At 34.7% G+C, this 20,871-nt stretch overlaps 1 protein-coding gene across 2 annotated transcripts; it reads left to right on the forward strand.

The window, feature by feature from the left end:
• The first annotated feature begins 5,129 nt into the window (after nucleotides 1–5,129).
• SDG2 (SET domain protein 2) lies at nucleotides 5,130–20,451 on the forward strand. Of its 2 annotated transcripts, none has more exons than XM_088093726.1 (20): nucleotides 5,130–5,425; nucleotides 5,631–8,002; nucleotides 8,161–8,217; nucleotides 9,966–11,099; nucleotides 11,446–11,816; nucleotides 11,903–12,448; nucleotides 12,531–12,631; nucleotides 13,118–14,153; nucleotides 14,276–14,347; nucleotides 15,074–15,184; nucleotides 15,286–15,386; nucleotides 17,039–17,138; nucleotides 17,238–17,333; nucleotides 17,522–17,689; nucleotides 17,776–17,901; nucleotides 18,026–18,079; nucleotides 18,547–18,794; nucleotides 18,884–18,992; nucleotides 19,086–19,388; nucleotides 19,989–20,451. In XM_088093726.1, exons 2-20 carry the CDS (start codon nucleotides 5,749–5,751, stop codon nucleotides 20,163–20,165), a joined length of 7,164 nt encoding a protein of 2,387 aa, XP_087949852.1. In that variant the 5' UTR covers nucleotides 5,130–5,425; nucleotides 5,631–5,748; the 3' UTR covers nucleotides 20,166–20,451. The 2 variants fall into 2 exon arrangements, with proteins under 2 accessions (XP_087949852.1, XP_087949854.1); XM_088093728.1 differs by having other exon boundaries at nucleotides 11,449–11,816.
• The last annotated feature ends 420 nt before the right edge of the window (nucleotides 20,452–20,871 follow it).

Below are 20,871 nucleotides of genomic sequence, written 5' to 3' on the forward strand. Positions count from 1 at the left end.
TCTTTTATGATTTATAATTATTTGGTCATTAATAAATATAAATTTAGAAACATATAATTTATTTGAATTTCTTAAAATAATATTATTCTAAATAATAGTATATATATATATATATATATATATATATATCAATAATATAAATTGTTTATACAAACATATAAAAAGTGTCTAGAAAGTTATTTTATTACTTTATCCATTTGGATTATTTTTAAATTAATTTCCTGTAAAAATATAAATATATTTCAACTTTATGTCAATATCTAATAAATTATTATTTTAATTCTTGAATAGAACTTTTTTTTTAAAACTTTGAACTTTTCATATCAATATTTAAAATGTCAGTTATGTATAAAATTGGAATTATATTATTAATCAATTTAATCCATTTCATCCATGATATGCATTTCTAAAAATTAGTTTAAAAATTTGTTGATTTTTGAAATAAATATATAAATAAATACTTATTCTAATGTGTTATTTGATACGTTTTAATCATCATTAAAAAAGTCTAACATATTTTGAATATATTTATTATTAAAGAATAACCTACATTTAAAATAGTAACTCATTTGTTCTATACTATTTTTTTTAATTTTATCTATTTATAATTTCTAATTATTTGGTCGTTTAATAAATTATTAAAGAATAACTCAAATTGAATGTTAATTATAATTCTACGCTATTTTTTCATTTTTAATTTTATCCTTTTTTATTTATAATTATTTGGTTAGTCGTTTAATAAAGTTAAATTTAGAAAAGTATATTTTTCTTTTATTTGTTAAAATAAAATTATTTAAAAAATAATATATATTTATTAACAATACAAATTGAAATATAAAAAATTCTCTTCCATATGAATTTTTTCCGTAATCAACTCAAAATTATGATAGACATTTCTAAAATTTATTTTTAAAATCATTTAATTTTTAAAATAAATAAATAATTACTTCTTTTAGTTTGTTATATAAAAATTAAATTAATTTTTTATTAAAAAATTAGCATTAATCATTTATACATGTAACATCATAAAATATTTTAAATAGAGTTTAAATATGTTTTTAATTTTGAAACTAAAATTAGAATTAGTTTTTGTTTAAAACTTTGATACATTTTCGTCTCTTTATTTTAAAAATAAATAGATATAGTTTTTTCAATCTAATAGTATTAATTTTTTCTGTAATATTTGAGTTAGAATATTCTAACGGTGTAAATATCTCAGACACTGTTAAGAATATTTAATACAATTAGATTGAAAGAACTTTATCCATTCATTTTAAAATTTGATTTATTTTAAAAATTTTATAAATCAAATAGTATCAAAATTTTAAAAAACAACGAATTTCAATTTTTTTGTTAAAGTTTATATAGTAAAAATATATTTAATTCTTTAAATAATTATATTTGTCACAAAATAAATTAAAATGTTAGTACTTAATATTTCATTTCAAATATTTAATAATAAAAAAACACATTTATTAATATTGTTTCGTTAAAACTTGTTACTTTAATAATATCAAAACAAAAAGTAAAAAGTAACAGACTAATTATCTTCATATTAATAACTAACAAACTAATAATCTTCAAATATATAATATTAATATATTTACATATAATCACAGGAACATAAATATTATATATATTTATATTAAACTATTCTAATAACAAACAAGTATAATGAAAAATATTAAATAAAAATAACTTATATTTAAAGTATTAATTTTTTCTATACTATTCTTTTCATTTTTAATTTTATTCTTTTTGTGATTTTTAAATACTTAGTCATTTAATAAAATAAAATTTAAAAAATATTTTACTTTTATTTCTAAAATTAATATTATTTAAACAATAATATATATATATATATATATATATATATATATATATATTGATAGTATAGATTATTTGCACTATAATATAAAATAAATTGTAATGAAATATTTTTGTCTTAAAAATATTACATTTATCTTTTTTATAATATAATTTTTTTTATTATTAAATATTTTCCATATTTTTCGTATGTACATAGAAATTGACACAATGTTTTAAATAATTATATTTGTAATAAAATAAATTAAAATATTGTATTTAATATATTTCAAAGGTTTAAATTAGATATTTATAATAATAAAATCATACTTCTTAATATTATAAATTTTTGTTTTATATTCTTTGAATTCACATTTTACTATTTTCAAAGTAGAGTTTAAGACTTTAGTAATCCCAAAAAAAAATCTAACAAACTAATTGTTTTATAATATACCATTAATGTATTTATATTTTCATTACTTAAGTATGCAAGTGTACACTACATATACATTAATTAAACAAATATAGCAACACACTAGACAAATATAACAAAATATTTTAAGTCTAACAATATATACATTAGATGAGTATGTACATACGTTAATTAGACAAGTATAACAAAAAATATTAGATAAATCGTATATTTATACATTAATTAGATAAGTATGAAGAAAAACATATTAGACGAGGTATTTCATATATTGAGTAGACGACTCTAACATACACTAATAAGACGAGTATAAAATATTATTAAATGAGTTTGTCAATGCATTGATTAAACAAGTTTAACAATATAGATTAACCGAATATGTTTATACAATTACTAAACAAATATCACAAATAATATTAGATGGATTATTCCTTACATTGATTAGACATGTCTAAAAATACCTATTAGACGAGTTTGTTCATACATTAATTAAATAAATCTAACAACCAACACTAAATGAGTTTATTCATGTACTTATGAAACATATTTCGGAACAATCTTTCCGAAAAACACATTTATGCTTCTAGATTGCTACTTCATAATACAATCACCTTTCGTATGAAAAACATTTTTTCGTAAAACAAATTCTACATAACTATTACGATAATGGTTTTTAAAAAATATAATGTGGATTTGTTAATCTAGAACTCTAATTCAATGCATTTGAAATAATCTTTTCAGATTATTAAATTACTCTTCTTAAAGAATTCAAAAATATATTTTGCATCTCCTACACATATTTCGAATCATGTGTTTTGGAAGCGTATATTTATACTTCATTTTCTTATAAGTTAAACTTTGACACTTAAAGTAACACAAGCCCAAGGAAAAGACACTTCATACCCAAGTGGGCCTTCAATATAGGTTGACGTGTCTTGATCTTCGACTTGGGTCTACCTATCTCAACCTTCAACTTGGGATAACTCGTTTTGACCTTTAGTCTGGATCGGCTTGTATGGACTTTCAACCAGGGTCCAACCGTCTTGACCTTAAGCCGTCACGACTTATCTCGACCTTCGACCAACATTGATCTGTCTCATAATTTGGCTTGACCCAACATGTCTTGACCTTTGACCTAGGCTAGCTCGCCTTGACCTTGGACCTATACCAGTTCGTTTCAACATTCGATTAAGGAAAAACATCTTAACATTTGACTCAGGTTGCCCCGCCTCGACCTTCAACCCAACTTGATATATTTTGAACTTAGGCATAGGTCGGTCCATCTTGACCTTCAACCTAAACTGACTCATTTCATCTTTGGCACGTCTTGACCTTTGTCCTTGGTCGACTCGTCTAAAACTCAGGCTTGATTTGGTTTATCTTGACCTTCAGACTAGGTTTGTTCGTCTTGACCTTCGCTTTAGTCTAACCCATCTCGACCTTTGGTTTGGTTTGGCATGTCATGTCCTTCGGGTTTGATTTGAATCATCTCGACCTCTAGCCCAATTGAACCTTCTTGACCTTCGGCCAAGGCCGACCCGTCTCAACCTCTGGTCAAGTATGACCTTTATGGACCTTCATCTTAGGCCGACTTGTTTCAAACTTCATCTGGTCTGACTTGTCTTTACATTCGACTCAGGTCAACCCATCTTAACCTTCGACCTATGATAGTTGGTCTCAAATTTTGGCCCAGAGCGACCTCTTTTAACCTTCGAGTCGTCTCAACCTTAGGCCAGTCTTAAACTTTGACTTCGGTAAGCCCATCTCAACTTTTGGTATGTCTCAAATTTCGACTTGAAATTACATGTTTCTTCCTTTGACCTAGACTGACCCGTCTCCGCTTTCGTCTAAGAAGACTTGACTCAACTTTTGACCCATAATGAAAGTATTATTTTTAAGAGTTAATTAAAGCTGTCAAAACATGTCACTCGACCCGGCCCACCACAGGTTGGTGGATTAAACGGATTGACTCACTTGATTACGAATTTGATTTTCTTCATATAAAAAAAATATAATTTTTTTCTAATTAAAATCTAAATAAAGTTAAATCCAAATACAATTCAAAAACACAAAAATACAATACATTCGAATACATTTAGAGATTGGAGAGCATTTAGGATTTTTTTAATACTTAGAATTTGTAGGTGGATTAGTGAGTCAACTCAACTCATCATGAGTTCAATCAGATGAGTTGGGTTCATAGTGGATTGGGTTCATTTTTGGCCTATGTCGAAATTTACAATTTTTTTAACCCACTCCGACCAGAACTCGTGGTAGACCAGATTAACTCATGAGTTTTAACTTATTTTGACTCTTTTAGAGTTAATTAATATGTTATAATGAAGCCAAACTTGCCTTAGTCCTGAATCTAATATGTTTGAGAGGAAACTTTGGAAGTTGAGATGTATTTTTACCTTTGGTTTGATAATTTTTTAAAAGAAAAATTATTCAAAGATGAACTAAACATGACCCTTGCGCCATAAGTCAAATTGACCGATCTACCTATTACACCTCCTTTGATTTTAACAAATCATCACGGCCTCCACCAATACTTGTTGAGGTAATCTCTTTGGGTGACAACCACCACCACAAACCAACGAGGATATCATTTTCAAATCAAATTTCCAAGAATAAAATTGAAATTCCAAAAGATGATTAAGTGCATTCAGAAATTGATGGGGTGCAAAAATCAATTGCCATATTTTATTCTCTGTGTATGGATTCGAGTGAAAGTTCTTTTGAGTCAACGGTTTCATCGTATAAGATTTGGATCTTAAAAATAAACTGTCCCGGCCCGGCCCTTTTCCCCACCCGAATATATATCGAGTTCCGCATGAGGAGGGGCATTTTCGTACTTTAACTCAGTCACCAGCAATAAATATACACAAAGAAAATAAGAAATATACCCAAAGAAAAGGGAAAAAAATAGAGAAGAAATACACACGAAGGTTTGGTTCGTCTTTAACCCAGACCAACATCAAAGAAGAACAACCCAAAACAAGGCAAGAAGAGAACATATAATAGCAGAGAGAGGAAGCGCCAAGAACGAAGACACTGTTACTAATTACCCTATCTTTCTCTCGCCACAAACCATACTTTTCGATCTTCCTTCTTCTAACGCTACAAATTCAAACTACAGCTACGCTCGTCTCTCCGATCTATCATCTTCTTTATATCTTTCTTTTCTCGGTAATTTTCTCGTCTTCTCTCCTTCTTCTTCCTTTTCTGTTTTTAATTTTTTTTTATATATTTTCGCGGAGTGGCTTCACGCGGTTCGAATCTTAAAGCGTATTTTTTCCACGGAAGGTTTCTCGTTCGTTTGCGCGCGCCGGTGCGCGAATTATACGCATTTGCTTCGGCTTTGACCCGTTTCGTGATTGTGTGTGGAATTTAGGGTTTTCAATTGGAGCAGGGATTGAATTGAGGCGAAGCATTTGCAGCATGAGCATCGACAGCCCTGGGCGAGGGGACTGCTAGGGTTTCGAGGTTCTTACGTCGAGGGTGAGATTTCCATGGGCGATGGAGGCGTCCCGTGCATGCCTTTGCAGTATATTATGGAGAGGTTGCCGAGTTCCGAGAAGACTGTTGTGTGCGGAGGCAAGAGTGGGAATGGCTTCAATTCCAAGTTGTTCAAGTTTGCTGGCAATGAGAAGAGGAAGATGAAGGCGAGAAAGAGTGAATTGGGGTTGGACAGAGTGAGCAAGAGGAGCAGCAATGATCTTGAGAATGGTGGCGAAGTGGAGAAACAGCAAGAGAAGGTGCAGAAGGAGGAAGTGGAGGAAGGTGAATTGGGCACTTTGAAGTGGCCTAGGACTGACCTGGAAAATGGGGAGTTCGTGCCAGAGATGCCGCCACCAGCCCAACCGAGGAAGGGCGAGATTGAGAACGGTGAGATTGTGAGTGAGAAGTGGAAAGGAAGGGAGCTGGAGAAGGGGGAGATTGCTTCTGGGAAATGGAGGAAAGAGGATGTTGAAAGAGGGGAGATAGTTCCTGAGAAGGGTGGTAGGAAAGGGGAAGCTGAGAGAGGTGAATATGGGTCGTGGAGAGGTGTAAATGATGAAATTGAGAAGGGAGAATTCATTCCGGATAGATGGTACAAGGGGGATTATGACAGTAGAATCCGCAGGTACCATTCAGGTAGGGACAAAGGGTGGAAAATTGAACGTGAACGTGAACGTGAAAGTACACCTTCTTCTGGGAGATATTCTGGGGATGATTTTTTTAGGAAGAAGGATTTGAATATTCGTGGGAGTCAGCATTCTAAAAGTTCTCCCAGGTGGGAGGGTGGACAACAGCGTAATGTAAGGATCAGTTCTAAGATTGTGGATGACGAGAAGAACGTTCACAGCAATGGTAAGGACCATGCACGAGATTACACTTCTGGAAGTCGGTTGAAGAGGCTTGGTAATGATACTGACAGCTATGAGCGGAAGCATTCTACAGATTATGCCGGTTTAAAAAGCCGAAGACTTTCTGATGATAGCTGTCGCCAAGTTTATTCAGAAAACTATTCTCGTCGTTCTGTGGAACGGTCTTACCGAACTAATAATCCTACCAAATTATCGGCAGATAAATATTCAAGTAGGAATCATGAATCTTCTTTGTCTATTAGACAGGCTTATGACAGGCATGGGCGCAGCCCTGGTCATTCTGAGCGATCCCCACGTGACCGAGGCAGGTATTATGATCACAGGGATCGAACTCCAGTACGCAGGTCTCCTTGTGGTCGTGACAGATCTCCATATAACCGGGAGAAGTCCCCACATGGACGGGAGAGGTCCCCATATCCGTATAACCGGGAGAAATCCCCCCATGGTCGGGAGAGGTCGCCATATACAAGGAACTGGGACAGAAGTCGTCAGCCTGATCATAAATTGAGAAGTCCGACACGTTCTGAACAGTCACCACCCGATCGAAGTCGGCGGCACGATCCTAAGGATAGTACCACAAATTTGTTAGAAGCATCTACCCTTGAACAGGCTAGGAAAGACAGTCGACGTGATTCAAGTTGTAAAACCTTACCAAGTGAAAAACATGATTCCCAAAATTGTTGTAAGGATCAAGAAGATAAGCAGACTCAGAGAGATTCAAACTGTTCAAGTACCGAATCTCAGAATGAAAAAAGTGTGCAAGAGACCATTAAGTCTGTTGAGAAAGACATCTGCAATCAACCTTTAAATGAACACCGGAGTTGCAGCCCAACCGTTACCCACAAAGAATCTCCTCTCTCCGAGCCACCTCCTGAGGAGATGCCTTCTATGGAGGAGGATATGGACATTTGTGATACCCCTCCACATGTCCCTGTGGTGACAGATTTGTCTTCAGGGAAATGGTATTACCTGGACTATGGTGGTGTGGAAAATGGGCCTGCTAAATTGTGCGACATCAAGGTCCTTGTGGAGGAAGGTGTACTAATGTCAGATCACTTTATCAAGCACATAGATAGTGACAGGTGGTTAACAGTTGAAAATGCCGCGTCACCTTTGGCACCTCAGAACTTTCCTTCGATTGTGTCGGATAGCATAACTCAACTGGTAAATCCCCCAGAAGCTCCTGGTAATATCTTGTCAGATACAGCTGATATTTTTCAATCTGCTCATGAGAATCACCAGGAAATGCTAACCTCCTCGCCGCCTCCACTAGTGTGCCCCATTGACAGTTTGCGTTCATCTGAACTTTTGGAGGACTTCCACATTGATGAAAGAGTTAAAAATCTCTTGGAGGGTTATGATGTCACTCCTGAGATGGAACCTGAGGCAATAAAAGGTATTTTATTCTGTCAATGAAAATTCTTGAGAGTTTCTTTAATAAAAAAAGTGAGAATAAATCTCAAAATTTGTTGTTAATTTCATCCCCTATACCCTGTCCTTTTTAATATTTCGTCATCCTTTTCACCTTTCTTATTATTTATTTTATGCTTGCAGAAGTGTTGCTAATGAATTTTGAAAATGCAAGAGGGGAGGGATCGAGAGATTATGATGGTACGTAATTATTTTGTGGTTCTTGTCTGTTTTAATATTAACTTTACATATTCTATTAATTCACGATTTTGTGTGTCTGATATTTCTTACTAAGCTGCGATATTCTTAGATGTTTGACTTTTTTGGAAGCATTATATATTGTGCTATATTCAAATTGTTGGTTAATTTTTGAAAATTTTCAAATTGTTTTGGTTTTCTGGTATTTGGCAACATTGAGGTTTTTGTTGTTGGAGTTCTTCATTACTGGTGTTTTGTCGTTTTTTTTTTCGGACAGCAGTTTCTTGTTTTTGGTTATGATTGAGCATTGACATGTGGACCCATTTCTTGGTATTGGTAATACATGACTGGGAGACGATAAATATGTGAAACTTCTATGTGTTTAGCTTCTGCAGGTGAGCTTTTTTGTTTGGAAATAATACTGTTCAGTGTTCAAATTCCATAGGGGCGAGTAGTGGTCTGCTCGAAAAACCTTAGCCAGATAACTGTTATTTGGAATTTTTTATATATTTAATATAATGTTCATTATACAAAAAGGGTAAAAGTTACTCCAAATTAATGACATTCATAATTAACAGTAACATTGGTGTCTTAACAAAATATACAAGTAAATGCCAACCAAAGTCAAATCCAAGTTCTTTTTTTGAAATCATTAGTCATCATCTTTTAAATCTATCTTTTTTTTTTATCATTTTCACTAGGAGCGTAGGCAGGTTGCACCTAACACCATCTCCCCGAATCAAACCCAATTACATTTTTGTGGGTTGGAATTTTTAGTGCAAATTGAATTGGGTAACAGATTCGGGAGTTTCAAACTTGATGATCATGCGCGTAGTACACAAACTTGCCCAAAACCCAATTACCTTTTTGTGGGTTGGGTTGGAATTATCCAATTTAAATTGGATTTGGTAATGGGTTCGGGAGTTTCAACCCAATGATCATGACCCCCAACTACATGATAAGTATATGATAAAATACTTATTGTGTTATAATATTACTATAAAAAGAATTATGTATTATTATATGAATGTTGTTTACATATGTGATATAAGTCTTGTTACCTTGTAAAAATTAAGAGGCACTGTTACAGCTGTATATTTATTTTCTGAAAACCGGAATGCCAAGATAGCTGCCCCGAAAAACCTTAATTTCTCTGTCTGAGAGAGCTTTTCTGGAACCAACTAAGTGCTGCTGCGGCTGCCATTCAGTATGTATGGTTGCTATACTAAACCACTCCACTGGCAAACTCTGTCGAGGGCAGAGGACTGTTCCACAACCACTTTGCTTTTGCTTCAGGCAAATACATCTTATTCGTGTATAAAATCTGAAGGGAGTTTTTTAGTGTTCTACAGAACACTTCGGTCATTATTTATAAAATGAGATAATTGGTTACTTCTCATTGAATTTTTTTTTGCTTGCTGTAATCCCACTTAATCGTTTATGATGGCTAGGTATGCTATCTTATGTTAGCAATTCACTTGGTTGATTCATAGAACAAAATTTTTGTGGTGATTCCATTCAGTCGTTTATGATGGCTGGGTATACGTTCATTCAAAACAAAATTTGTAAGCTTTGTCAGATTGTTATTTTGCATCATATATGGAACTTAAAATTATAATTTTCCCATTTTGTTATGTGTACGCACCCTCAACTTTTTTGTGGATTATGATTATTTTTCATCTTAGAAAAACAAAGGGATATTCACTTATGAGTTAGATGTGTCATGACAAAGCATCCCCAACTTTTTTCAGGTTTTCCTTGGAATGTTTCCTGCCTTGGGGAAGATTATGATTCTAGTACTGATTTAGCATCTAGAGATTCTGAGTCTATGTTAAGTATGTCATCTGATAAGGATAATGGACTAGGCTTTGGTATTTCTAGTGACTGGTTTTCCACCCGTTGGTCATGTAAGGGTGGTGACTGGAAGAGGAATGATGATTCCCTGGATAGATATTCCAGAAAGAAACTTGTCCTAAATAATGGTTTTTCGTTATGTCAAATGCCAAAGTCTGGATGTGAAGATCCTCGTTGGCCTCAAAAAGATGAACTGTATTTTCCTTCTCAAAACAAGAGGCTTGATCTTCCTCTGTGGGCTTTCTGTGCTGACGAGAGGGATGAATGCAGTGCTGCAGGTAGATCAGTTCAAAGTAAGCCTGTTTCTGTGAGAGGAGTGAAAGGCAATGTTCTTTCAGTGGTCAGGATAAATGCATGTGTAGTAAAGGACCAGGGGTCATTGGTCTCTGAGTCACGCCACAAGACGCGGGGCAAGGAAAGACATCATTCTAGGTCAAGTCGGCCCTTCTCTGCGACCAGTGATAGCAAGAGATCATCAACTGAACATGATTCCCAGTTAAAAGCTTTTAGTGACCAAGGTTCTTACAGGATCATGGAATTCCTTAACACTCCCAAAGACCATCTCTGTACTATCCATGAGTTGCAATTACATTTGGGTGACTGGTATTATTACGACGGTTCTGGGCGTGAAAGGGGCCCCTCATCATTTTCAGAGCTACAGTATTTAGTAGATCAAGGTATCATAAAAAGGCATAGCAGTGTGTTCAGGAAAAGTGACAAACTCTGGGTTCCTGTCACCTCTGGAACAGAAACATCTGATGGCAGTCTCACGATCCAACAAGAAAGCAGTTCAATATCTGGTTTTTCATCAAAGCAAACTCAGGCATGTGGTGAACCTTACACAAATTCAAGTTTGTTTAACAGCTTGCATCCTCAGTTTATTGGTTATACTCGTGGGAAGCTACATGAGCTTGTGATGAAATCATATAAGAGCCGAGAGTTTGCTGCAGCTATAAATGAGGTTTTAGATCCCTGGATCAATGCAAGACAACCAAAGAAAGAAATTGAAAAACAACTTTATTGGAAATCAGGTAATGGTTATTTCTTTGATTTTTAATTTGTCCGCTGACCTTCCTTGGTTGAAAAATTTTATCCTGTTTTTTAGTTCAAACCTCATTTTTTCTGTTAATAACTACTGATTGGGCAAGTAATTTATTTTTAGACCAATGTATTAGCGTGACTGGTATAAGCTGAGCCCATTTGCTAGCAAATTTACCCTTCTGACCAATGCTTGTGCTCTTGTCACATGTTATTTCCTGTGTGGTAGTGTGTTAGACTGATCCATCAGAGAATATCACAGAAAATTTGATTTGAATGGACTCATGATTAATTTTTTTTAATTATTTCCTTATTTTGTGTGTTGCATGTAATTTTTAGAAGGTGATGCACATGCAACCAAGAGAGCCCGGATACTTGATGATAGTGAAGATGACAGTGATTTGGAAGATGGTGATTTTACTATCGAGAAGGATGAATCTAGTTTTGAGGATCTATGTGGTGATGCTACTTTTCCTGAAGATGAAATTGGTGTTGCTGATTCTCAAATGGGAAGCTGGGACAATTTGGATGGCCGTGTGCTAGCACAGATTTTCCATTTTTTGAAATCTGATTTGAAGTCCCTTGTTTTTGCTTCATTGACTTGCAAGCGCTGGAGAGCTTCTGTAAGGTTTTATAAAGAAGTGTCAATGCAGGTCAATTTGTCATCCTTGGGTCATTCATGCACTGATGCCATGTTGTGGAACATTTTGGTAGGTTTGATATGTACTTGCCAATTCACTTTAACAGGAATGTCTCATATTCTTCATCTTCCTCTAATCTGATTATTTGTTTGCAGAATGGATACGAGAAAGAGAAGATCAATTCTATAATTCTAAGGGGTTGTGTTAATATTACAGCTGAGATGCTTGAGAAAGTTCTTCTTTCATTTCCTGGTTTATTTACAGTAGACATTAGAGGGTGCAACCAGTTTGGAGAGCTGACTCTTAAATTTGCAAATGTGAAATGGATCAAGAGCCGGAGTTCATACTTGACTAAAATTTCTGAGGATCCTCACAAAATTAGAAGTCTTAAACACATTACAGAGCTAGCCTCGTCTGTTTCCAAATCCAGCAGTATAGGTATAGATGATTTTGGGCAATTGAAGGACTATTTTGATAGTGTGGATAAGAGAGATACCAAGCAATTGTTCCGTCAAAACTTGTACAAGCGATCAAAACTATATGATGCTAGAAAGTCCTCCTCCATTCTATCGAGGGATGCTCGAACAAGACGGTGGGCAATCAAGAAAACTGAAAGTGGTTATAAGAGGATGGAGGAATTCCTTGCTTCAAGACTCCGTGAAATTATGAAGACAAACTCTTGTGACTTTTTTGTGCCCAAGGTACTGGCCAAATTCTTTTAATTTCGCTATCATGAAGTTCTCCTTTGTTCATGATTTATTTTGGCTTATTTTTTCTTAATAGGTTGCAGAAATTGAGGCTAAAATGAAAAATGGTTATTATAGTAGCCGTGGGTTGAATTCTGTGAAAGAAGACATAAGTAGAATGTGTCGTGATGCCATAAAGTAAGTTCTCTTTCCGTTTTTCCTTTTTCATTTGTAGGTAGTAATTACTGATCCCAGGATTATAATATTACTTTTCTTGTTGGAAACATTGAACTGAAGATGATAGGACTTATTAGTTTATGGTGAAAAGAATACAAAGGTCCCTTTAGTTTGTCATATTCGTGTCAAGATACTGATTGAGTGATGTATGTTCTTGCCATTGAGCTGTTTGATTCTCAGGTGTATGTGTAAGCTCTACTGCTTTTCAGTTGTAGTTATCTTTCATCTATGCTAAAGTTGGTGGGGTGCATGTCTTAGTTGTTTTGCATTCTGACATAGATTTACTCATTATACGTTACAGTTGCCTCTTTTTATGGACTTATTCATTTAGCACATGTTTCTTGGATCATTCAAAATGTGGGTGTTTCATCCAACCACATTTTTATTTGTTTTTAATCCAATATTTTTATTAAATTTTTAATGTGTTCATATTGGTATTGATTACAGAGTGAAGAATCGGGGTGATGCCAGTTACATGAATCATATTATCACACTGTTTATTCAGCTTGCAACACGGCTGGAAGAGAGTTCTAAATCTGTGCATGAGAGAAATCTACTGAAATCGTGGGACAATGACTTGCCTGCAGTGTCCTGCTCTACTTTGTCAAAGTATAAGAAGAATAGGTTAGTGAATGAAAGGAAGTATAGGAGTAACGGGACACATGGTTTGGATAATGTGGAATATACCTCTGATCGAGAAATTAAGAGGCGATTATCAAAGTTGAACAAAAAATCGATGGGCTCAGAGAGTGAAACATCTGATGATGATCTTGATATGTCTTATGAAGATGGAAAGAGTGACAGTGATACTACAACCTCTGACACTGAAAGCGAACGAGAAGTACATTCAGAAAGTCTGATTAGGGAGTCAAGAGGGGAAGGATACTTGACACCTGAGGAAGATTTGGATTTTATAACTGATGATCGAGAGTGGGGTGCACGCATGACAAAAGCAAGTTTGGTTCCTCCAGTTACCAGGAAATATAAAGTCATTGATCAATATTGCATTGTAGCCGATGAAGAGGATGTGCGAAGGAAGATGAGGGTTTCATTACCAGACGACTATGCTGAGAAGCTGAGTGCACAAAAGAATGGCACTGAGGAGTCAGATATGGAACTTCCTGAAGTGAAAGATTACAAACCTAGAAAGCAGCTAGGATATGAGGTTATCGAGCAAGAAGTTTATGGAATTGATCCTTTTACACACAATCTTTTGCTTGATTCTATGCCAGAGGAGTTAGATTGGGCTCTGCCAGAGAAGCATTTATTTATAGAAGATACACTCCTTCGAACATTGAATAGGCAAGGTAGAAATTTTACTGGAACTGGAAGCACTCCAATGAGCTACCCGTTGCGGCCTGTTGTTGAAGATATTAAAAGACAAGCTGAGGACGATTGTGATGCAAGAATGGTTAAAATGTGTCAAGGTATTCTGAAGGCCATGGACAGTCGTCCAGAAGACAAATACGTAGCTTATAGGAAGGTATATCATTTTTTTTGTTTGTTAACTAATTTTACAGTTATCTTACATTAGTTTTCTGGTGATTGACTTCTCACTGCTATTTTTCATTTTCATGATACTATCTGTTGGGATGGATCATGCAGGGGCTTGGTGTTGTTTGCAACAAGGAAGAAGGATTTGGGGAAGATGATTTTGTTGTGGAGTTTCTGGGAGAGGTATGTCTCAATGGAATTTTACCCTTGAAACTTCAGTCTTTGATTATTAAACTTGCAAGGTATATGGTTCTTCGTGCAAGCTCCTACTTTAGGATAAATTCAGGTTTCCAATGTAGTGTTAAATATTTAAGCAAGGTCCTTCTAAAGTCAGAACAGAAGACTGTGCCCTTTCATTATTTGTTCTGTATTGCTTAACATGATTAAATTACTCTTGATCTATTCTCTGCAAAATGTACAAATCTATACATTTCTGTATTTTACATATGAGACTTATCAAATATCTAAGCAACAACCATTCACTGGAGAGAATAGAAAACTTTTCACACACTGTTTCTGTATTTTCTAGTCATTATACCGGTTATTATATTTTCTCTAAAGATCTAGATATTTGTATCTTTTGCACGTGCAGTTTGTGAAGTGTGCAATAATTTACTCTCTAATGTGTTACCGTAACAAATATTGGCCTATTGGATCTTGACTTTCTGGATAGCCTTGGGGATTTGAACTACTGCTCGGGTTGCTATCTATGGTTTATTTAAAGTGTTTTATTTACAGTAGTTGTAGATATAGGTGTTTCTACTTGAGTTGATGTGCTCTGCTTGTTCAGCTTATCAACTGCACAAGCGGTTATCCAGTTTAGAAATTTAGTCTGTAGCATAGCATCATATGCTTATAGGATTTTGTTTTTGTGAGGCATTATAGTTTTTATTATATTGTTTTTCATAGGTTTATCCTGTGTGGAAGTGGTTTGAAAAACAAGATGGGATTCGATCTCTGCAGAAAGATAGTAAAGATCCAGCACCAGAATTCTACAACATCTACCTCGAAAGGCCAAAGGTGCCACCTATCCCTTCAAAATACTGAGGTTATGATGGCTAACTTGATATTATTCATTCATCTTCATTCTATACTGATGAATCTTACAATTTTCGTGACAGGGTGATGCTGATGGGTATGACTTAGTTGTTGTTGATGCCATGCATATGGCTAATTATGCCAGTCGAATATGTCATTCGTGCAGACCTAACTGTGAAGCCAAGTAAGTTGTTTCTCATTCAAGTTTTATGGTTGTTGCTTGCTGACTTTTCAGATTCCGATACTAGTTTTCTTGTTTGTAAAAACAATTGTGTTTGCTATTTTAGTGCACTGTGTGCATTTTAGGGGTCAATTGTGCATGAAAGATTATACTGATCTATTTATCAAATGCAATCATGATATTCTTTTGTGTGGCTACAATTATGATTGTGATCATTGTAGACATTATATCATTTGTTTGTCATTCAAGTTGTATGGTTGTTGCTTGCTGACTTTTCAGATTCCGATACTAGTTTTCTTGTTTGTAAAAACAATTGTGTTTGCTATTTTAGTGCACTGTGTGCATTTTAGGGGTCAATTGTGCATGAAAGATTATACTGATCTATTTATCAAATGAAATCATGATATTCTTTTGTGTGGCTACAATTATGATTGTGATCATTGTAGACATTATATCATTATCTTCTTCCAACTTCCATTATTCATTAATGGAAGTGTGAGTTTTCCTTTGGCCTTCGTTTGAAAATGATAACAAACCTCTTGTGGATCATCATGATCTGCATCTTGCATCTTGTGTTTGTTGCTGACGATGAAATATTGGCATGTTAAATTCAATCAGAATGTTTCCTTTTCCATTCTTTATTTAATATGTCTATACTATTTGCTAGGTTCAATTAAAGTTTTAGTCCCTTTATTATTGTTAATGTGTGATTTTTTGCTCATCTATTTTTTTTTTGTTGAACTCGATCTCTGTTTTTAATTATTACAAATAAGTTCATCACCTTCAAATTGTAGTTAAAACTCTCAAATTCTTATTTTTGTATTCCAAATCTTCAAAAAAGTTGAATAATTTGTTTTATATATTCATTCATTTACAACTCACCAGCAAAAAAATATCAAATTTCATAACAAATAATCTCAAAATTTTCCCTTCATACTTAACATAAAATTTCAACTAAATTCTTGGCTTGAAACCCTTTAAATTTATTATATGTGCCATATCAATTGTAAATCCCCAATTATTTGAGTAGAAAATTAAGCATCAATTATTATTATTATTTTTTTAAATACAGACTGAATTTACTAAAAAAAATGAACTAGAGAGATCAAAGTTTCACAAAAGAATGCACTTGAATTTTTCTGCTAAAAGAACTTAAATGCAAGAATTACTACCAGATTCAGAGTTAAGTTCACATGCAAAGTTGTTGCTTCTTATTCTATTTTCTTGACTTCTTTTAACTTCACTGCGTTGTTTTGTCCTTCAATGTGTCGACGGGCTTTAAATGCCTATTGCCGTCTTTTGATGGGGAAAATAAAATTTGCATAGGTTGATTTTGAAATAAATTTCAGCTAGTTTGTCCGCCGAGCTTCCACTTATGTCCCTTGGCTGTGGCAATAAATAAAGGTGCTGAGGGACCAAGCCTGCGTGCATGATAGGAACATTGTATTTAAATCTTTAATATTCTGACATAGTTTGAGATTTGACTGATTGACACATTTAATATATTTTATTTAAAATTTTTTCCTGGAAATGACTCGGTTATTTATTGTTAGTTGAGGATTATATTACTGGGTTGCATTCCTTATGTTACGTTTTTTTAATTGTTAATTATCATATACTCGGGTAGTTATCTGTTATTTTCACTGTTTTTGTAGGGTTACTGCCGTTGATGGTCAATATCAAATTGGTATTTATAGTGTTCGTAAAATTCAACATGGTGAGGAGATCACTTTTGACTACAATTCTGTAACGGAGGTTTGTCCTGTTACTTTCTGACTTCTTTCTATTTTATTTCATGAGTAAATATTTTCTTAGTATATCGCCGTGTAATGAGTACCTTTCATCTCACTGTAGAGCAAGGAGGAGTATGAAGCATCGGTTTGTTTGTGTGGAAGCCAAGTATGCCGTGGGAGTTATCTGAATTTGACTGGTGAAGGGGCTTTCCAAAAGGTTTGAACTTATACAAAAGTTTCAATTTATAGGTGCTAGAAAAACCAGAAGAAGAAATAAATATTCTTAGTTCAGTGGAATTAGAAGACATGCTTGTTAATAGTTGGTAGCGCTTTTTGCATGAAAACCGAGTTTCTATTATGTTACTATTTTATGTGTTGACTGGAGTGAGCTTTCTCTCCTCTTAGGTTCTGAAGGACTCTCATGGAATTCTTGATCGGCATTATTTGATGCTAGAAGCTTGTGAATTAAATTCTGTGTCTGAAGAGGACTATAATGACCTTGGAAGAGCTGGTTTAGGCAGTTGTTTGCTTGGAGGCCTGCCAGATTGGCTTGTTGCTTATGCGGCTCGCCTTGTATGTGCCTTCATCTGTCTTGATACTTTTTTTCTGTTTTTGTGGTTGTTGTGCATAAATTATCCCTAACATATTATATGGTGCAGGTGAGATTTATCAATTTTGAACGAACAAAACTTCCTGAAGAAATTCTAAAGCATAATCTGGAAGAAAAAAGAAAATATTTTTCAGATATATGTCTTGAAGTTGAAAGGAGTGATGCCGAAGTTCAGGTATGCTCTCTGTCTGTGTACTTTCTTTTTGCGTACATTATTCTCGTGAGATGACATTTGTAATATTGTATTCCCATTTTTCCTCCTAATATTTTCCCTTTATCCCACTTTTTGTATGACTCAGGCTGAGGGTGTTTACAACCAAAGGCTTCAGAATCTTGCTGTCACTCTTGATAAGGTGATTATCCACCCTTATATATATATATATATATATATATATTTTTTTTTTTTTTCCTTTTTCATTATTCTATATTTTTAACGTTGCTAAGAAGAAAACACTTTGCATGTAAACCTGATCATAAAGGAGAAATGGTGAGCACAATGTTTTTGGCCTGGGCTTTTTAACAATTAACAATCAATAACCAAGCTGATACTACTGTGATAGAGAAGCCGTGCATCATAAGGCCGATTCTAGATGTTCAATATTGTAATATCCTCTTACGTAGAAAATCAATCATTTGGCCGTTTCTAGATGGTCAATAGTGTTATATCTTACGTAGGAAATCAAGCATTTCACTAAATTGCAACCCTTTGTTTTTTGAACTTGATTAGTGTCACCTATTTCACTGCAGGCATTATCTCATTCTGGTAATTATCCAATTAATTTTTCTTTCTGTATGCTAATTTCTTATTGGGGTATTGCAGGTAAGGTATGTCATGAGATGTATTTTTGGCGATCCACGGAAAGCACCACCTCCTCTTGAGAAGCTCAGTCCTGAAGCAACTGTTTCCTTCCTCTGGAAAGGTGAGGGTTCATTTGTTGAGGAGCTTCTTAAGTGCATCGCTCCTCATATTGAAGAAGAGATCTTGAAGGATCTCAAGCTTAAAATTCATGCTCACGATCCTTCAAATTCAGTAGATATTCAAAAAGAGCTTCGGAAATCTTTGTTATGGTATGTGGTTCGTACACCTGGTTTGTTTTTAGTTTATTTTAACCTAGTGGAACTTCACAAACTTTACACTATTTTTCTCATTTTCAAAGGTTGAGGGATGAAATCCGAAATCTTCCTTGTACATATAAATGTCGGCATGATGCTGCTGCTGACTTAATCCATATTTATGCTTATACCAAGTACTTCTTTAGGATACAGGTATACCTCTCTACTGTCCAATACTAAGCAACATGATGGTACAGTTAATTTTTTTACTTGTCATTTTGAACCGTTTTAATTTTTATCTTGCAGAATTATGAAGCGATTACATCACCACCTGTCTATATTAGTCCACTTGACTTAGGTCCCAAGTACACTAACAAGTCGGGAGCAGAATTTCAGGAGTACCGAAAGATATATGGCGAAAATTATTGTTTAGGACAGCTTATATTTTGGCATAACCAGAGTAATGCCGATCCAGATCGGAGCCTGGCTAGAGCTAGCAGGGGTTGCTTGTCTTTGCCAGATACCAGTTCCTTTTATGCCAAGGCGCAGAAGCCCTCTCGACATTGTGTTTATGGTCCAAGGACCGTCAGATCTATGCTTGCTAGAATGGTTAGTTTTTATTTTTATCATGATATATTGTTTAAGTTATTCTGTTATTGTGCTTTTTTTAATCCTGGGTAGGCTCTTGGATTGGAAATAATAAATAGGAAATGTCTTTACACAGTATAAGTTTACCCAAAAAGGACGAGGTTCTGTTAACAATAGTAAACTCTATCCCAGTAGGCAAAATGATTTTAAAGTGATCAATCACAGAAGACTAGTTCCATTAGGTGAGTAACTGAGCCAATGTTAAAATGATAGGCATATATATCAAACTGCCACTAGATATTTTCTCTGCAAGAAGCATTCTCTTGAGATTTTTGAGAGCGAACAGGGGTTGGAAAACCTCAACTGAAAGGATTTCATAGAATGCGAATTAAGTAACTGCATCCACAGCCTCGATAACCTTCTCATGCTGTCCATAGAAAACCTCTTTTCCGCAATTGTCACGTACTATCCATGGCAATAATATGCCTCAATGAGCTTCAATCAGATTCAAATCCTTCAAGTAGACTTTTTGACATGCTTCAAAGCTAGCCCAGATATGTTATTTGTGATTTAGTGTGACATTGGCAATTAATTGGTCATCTATTCTGTTTGTTTATTCAGGAGAAGCAGCCGCAGAGATCTTGGCCCAAAGACCGGATATGGTCATTCAAAAGTTCTCCGAAATTCTTTGGTAGCCCAATGTTAGATGCTGTAGTAAATAACTCTGCACTGGACAGGGAGATGGTTCATTGGTTGAAGCACAGACCTGCCATATTCCAAGCCATGTGGGACCGTTAAAATTTTGCATGGTTTGGAGAATTTTGGTCAGAGCACGCTCGATAAAGCAGCTACTTTTAGATGTGGAATGGTTCATCCTTCAGAGCTGCCTGCCTGTTTTAGCCTGGGTGGGGGGTCTGTAATTATTAATCCAAAAGCGTCATTCCTTGTACCGCTTTTCAGTCATTCTTGTGTACAGTTTTGTTGGCCATTGATTTGTAATTCATTTGATTGTAGGGCATTGTTTTTACATTTATGTAATATGAAATGATAGTTAGGAAGAAAAAAGAAAGGTTATTTCCCGTCATCTGTGTCTTCTCGTCTTCTATATGCTAAAAGGGTGCCCTGAATTTTCCCCATGAATGCCCCTTTCAAATGTTCGGATCGAGTTCACCTCGGAAACTTAAGAGTGCGTAATGAGGAATGCAGAAGGTGACGACGTTGCTTCATATTAGGTTGTCCTATGGTCTGCACTTTTTAGTACTGAGCTGGCACCTGATAAGTAACTCAGTAGGTAGCTGATAACCAACATTACGGGGGGAGAAATGATAATCGCTGACACTGACTGTCCTCGCGCGTCTGTTTTTTTTTGTGCTTTGTCGGCTGCAACATGGTTTCTTGGATGCTTTAGTTTTTAACTTGAGCATACCATTTTTTAAATTCATACTATAAGCCGAGCTTTTTTACCAGTATATTTCCTTATTACCTGCTAATTTTTAACATGGCG

The sequence above is a fragment of the Vigna umbellata genome, chromosome 6, assembly GCF_029865625.1.
Source record: "Vigna umbellata cultivar VRB3 chromosome 6, Vumbellata_1.0, whole genome shotgun sequence".
NCBI classification, from domain to species: Eukaryota; Viridiplantae; Streptophyta; class Magnoliopsida; order Fabales; family Fabaceae; genus Vigna; species Vigna umbellata.